The following is a 3,027-nucleotide window of genomic DNA, read 5'->3' as shown; positions in this document are numbered from 1 at the left end:
CCCAATTAACTTCTGTTTGCTCTAATTTGTGCAGGTTACTTCTTATTTTCTATTATTTTTCATCTAACCCCCTTTGGAAGGCTTGCCGCCAAAGGGTTTTCCTATCTAGATATCAATTTTTTTTTACTCTTGTTTTGTCTAAATTACTTTTTTTATGGTTATAAAATTTACTTACGAGGGAAAAAATTCACGCTCAAAGTGAGAGAAAGCGTTCATAGTTTGTCTTCTAAAAATTTTTGCTTAAGAAATGACTCTATGACTATAAATCATGCTTTTACGTAAGGAATCTGTTTACTAAATGTAGGAGAGAGTTTGACTAAAGTATATTAGATATATGGTGCAATCAAAATACTTTTATTCCTGTTAAACCCAAAAAATTTACAGGATTTTGTCTTTTTCCCATGAACTACTCAACTGGATGCTGGTTTTATCTGTTTGGTGGAGGCACTAAGCTCGCTTGTGCATTATTCATTTTTGTTGCTTATTTTGTTCTGTGATGTTGGAAATTTATTTTTCTATTCTATTTTTTGTGGCCCTATATTTTTATGCTTTTGATTTGTCCTGAGAATTATGAGTGCCGATGGCTGATCATTTTCCCTTTGTCGCATCCTTAAGCTTTCGTGATATGTGTTTTTCTGGTGAAATCATGAAGTCTTCCTATTTATTTGTTTGTTTCAGTTGATTCATTGGCCATATCCAAGATAATTGAATTGAACATAACAAGGATACCCAATTCTTTGAAAGTTTTTCGTTACAACTGTGTCATCAAATCCTATCTTCCCTGCAAAGGCAATAGTAAGAATAGTAGTTTTTAATATAATTCACAATGGTCATGTCTTGTGGAGATTGTGTTCCTCCTACAATGTCTACAATTGGATTTGAAGGATTCGAAAAAAGACTTGAGATCCACTTTTCTCAAACTCTATTCCTTGCTGATCCCGGGGGCAGGGGTCTGAGAGCCCTCACTCGTCCTCAACTAGATGAAATTCTGAAGCTGGTTGAGTGCACCATTGTATCTAAGTTGTCAAATGAATATCTTGATTCATATGTTCTCTCAAAATCAATCATGTTTATCTACCCATTCAAGATAGTTCTGAAGACTTGTGGAACCACAAAGCTGCTACTTTCAATCCCTAAAATCTTGTGTGCTGCAAGCGGTTTGTCTCTCTCTGTAAAGGTTGTGAAGTATACTAGAGGGACTTTTATCTTTACTGGAGCACAATCTTTTCCTCATCGTAGCTTTGCTGAGGAAATAGCATATCTGGAGAAGTATTTTGGAATTCTTGGTTTTGGTGGAAAAGCATATGTTATGGGAGATTCAGAAAAGAATTATAACTAACATGGTATCTGTTCTTATCAGTTTAATATTTGATATGTGGCTCAATGAGACACACGATATTAAATTAATTTCTTGAGGGGGAAGTCTCAACAATGGTAGCTTGCTGCCAAAGGCTTCAAGCATCGCTTCTATATTGCAACTTCTTTCTCCTTCTCTCTCCTATTTTATGGCTCAGGCTATGCCTTTAGGGCAAAAATTTGAATCAGGCACGAGGTTTTGTTAGTTTGGAGGTCCCAAGGTTGAATCCGGACAACAACTGTAGCGGTTGTGTCCTAATAGCGGTTTGGACCTCCACTTTGGTCTCGGCCCCGCTGGCTCATTAATCGTGTAAATGTTTGATGTTTATTCTGTCTCTCCCCTTCAATGGAACTCTAGTTCCTGAATGAGGTCAGTTGCACGCATGCCTTTGCCTAATTTCTTGCAAAATTTTTTATAATCAAGTGCAACTTGAAGCTTGCAGGTCTTTTGCCTACATAATGAAAATGCTTTGTTGTTTTTCCTTCGATATTCCCTGATCTGCTTGCTTGCTTTGATGATTTGTCATGGATCGGCTATTTTGTACAAACATAGAGGCCTCACCCTAATATTTTTTTATTTATAGATTTCGTCAAGGGCATGGAAGCCAAGGATTGGGCGAAAGTGACTACAGAGGAAAATCTTCTTCTTATGCTTATTGCATCTTCTTCATTCTCATAATTTCTGCCTGGTTGCCCCTAATAATGTTTTTTTTCCTTTTAAATCTGGCATGGTAAGACATGAAATGTAGACATCCTCAAATGCATTCATTATCTCCTTATCCTTATGAGACAACATTAGGAGCAACCCAGGCGTGTATTTTTTAGCACACTTATTTTTTGCTGCCCAACTCATTGATCTTTGGACGTTCAGTATATCAATCAAGGTATACATGTGGCTACACTTGGCTATGCAGCACGAGCCAATGTGCCTTTTCAGCAGGGCCTCATCAGGTCACATTATGTTGGACGAACCTTTATTGAGCCATCACAAAAGTTTAGATATTTTGGTGTGAAGTTAAAGCTTGCTCCTGTCCAGGCAGTCTTAAATGGCAAAAGGATAGTTGTTGTGCAAGATTCTTTTTCTTTTTTTAGCTCTTGACAGAGGCGCCAAAGGTAACATTCTCTTGTCTTTTCATGCAAGATTCTTTTCCTATTTTTATATGTTGTTATATCCTCATAATCCATTCTTTTGATTATCTTAACAAATCATGATAATTCTATTTTGATCAGCATGTCTCTCCTTTATGTTATTTCCATATATTAATGTGATAATGATCTGCATACATTATTGCTTAGATCATGAGGCATGCATGTTATGGAGGGACGCCCCCATTAGCTTGCAGTGGGATGATTCATTAAGTGGACTGTCTATATCCACGTGATTGATGCAAGATTGATGCAAGTATCATTAGTTGGCCTTGTTTGTGGTCATTTGTGCATTAGTATAATATACTTTTCATGAGAGCATTGATCAAGCTTTTTACTCAATTTGTCCTTGTTGACAATTTTTTGAGCATATACTTTATCTTGATATCAGGTTATCTCCATTGTTTTGTGGTAACATGTTTTACTCATTGTTTCTCTATGAGGGTTTTATTATCCTTATTCAAAAGGATTTTGAATTTGCATATATGATGGCATTCTACTTGTGGATATTTGTCTTGTTGTTCT

General features: G+C 36.3%; 1 protein-coding gene and 1 pseudogene across 1 annotated transcript; both read left to right on the top strand.

Annotated features, from left to right (window-relative positions):
- The first annotated feature begins 826 nt into the window (after nt 1-826).
- LOC149552827 (S-adenosylmethionine decarboxylase proenzyme-like) lies at nt 827-1,662 on the top strand. The gene is made up of 2 exons (XM_089790239.1): nt 827-1,306; nt 1,546-1,662. Exons 1-2 carry the CDS (start codon nt 827-829, stop codon nt 1,660-1,662), a joined length of 597 nt encoding a protein of 198 aa, XP_089646365.1.
- LOC149552828 (U2 spliceosomal RNA) lies at nt 1,303-1,483 on the top strand (annotated as a pseudogene).
- Nucleotides 1,663-3,027: the final 1,365 nt, after the last annotated feature.

This window comes from Cupressus sempervirens, chromosome 6 (assembly GCF_028749045.1).
Source record: "Cupressus sempervirens isolate cs-2001-9-10 chromosome 6, ASM2874904v1, whole genome shotgun sequence".
NCBI classification, from domain to species: Eukaryota; Viridiplantae; Streptophyta; class Pinopsida; order Cupressales; family Cupressaceae; genus Cupressus; species Cupressus sempervirens.
The sequence above is the reverse complement of the archived record's forward strand: the minus strand, read 5'-3'. Positions and strand labels throughout refer to the sequence as shown.

What these genes read in the sequence shown, in the direction of transcription:
- LOC149552827 (XM_089790239.1), top strand. Translation starts at nt 827, where the DNA reads ATGGTCATGTCTTGTGGAGATTGTGTTCCTCCTACAATGTCTACAATT. An exon ending in GTTTTGGTGGAAAAGCATAT is followed by an intron (nt 1,307 to 1,545) that starts GTTATGGGAGAT and finishes AATTTGAATCAG; the next exon opens with GCACGAGGTTTTGTTAGTTT.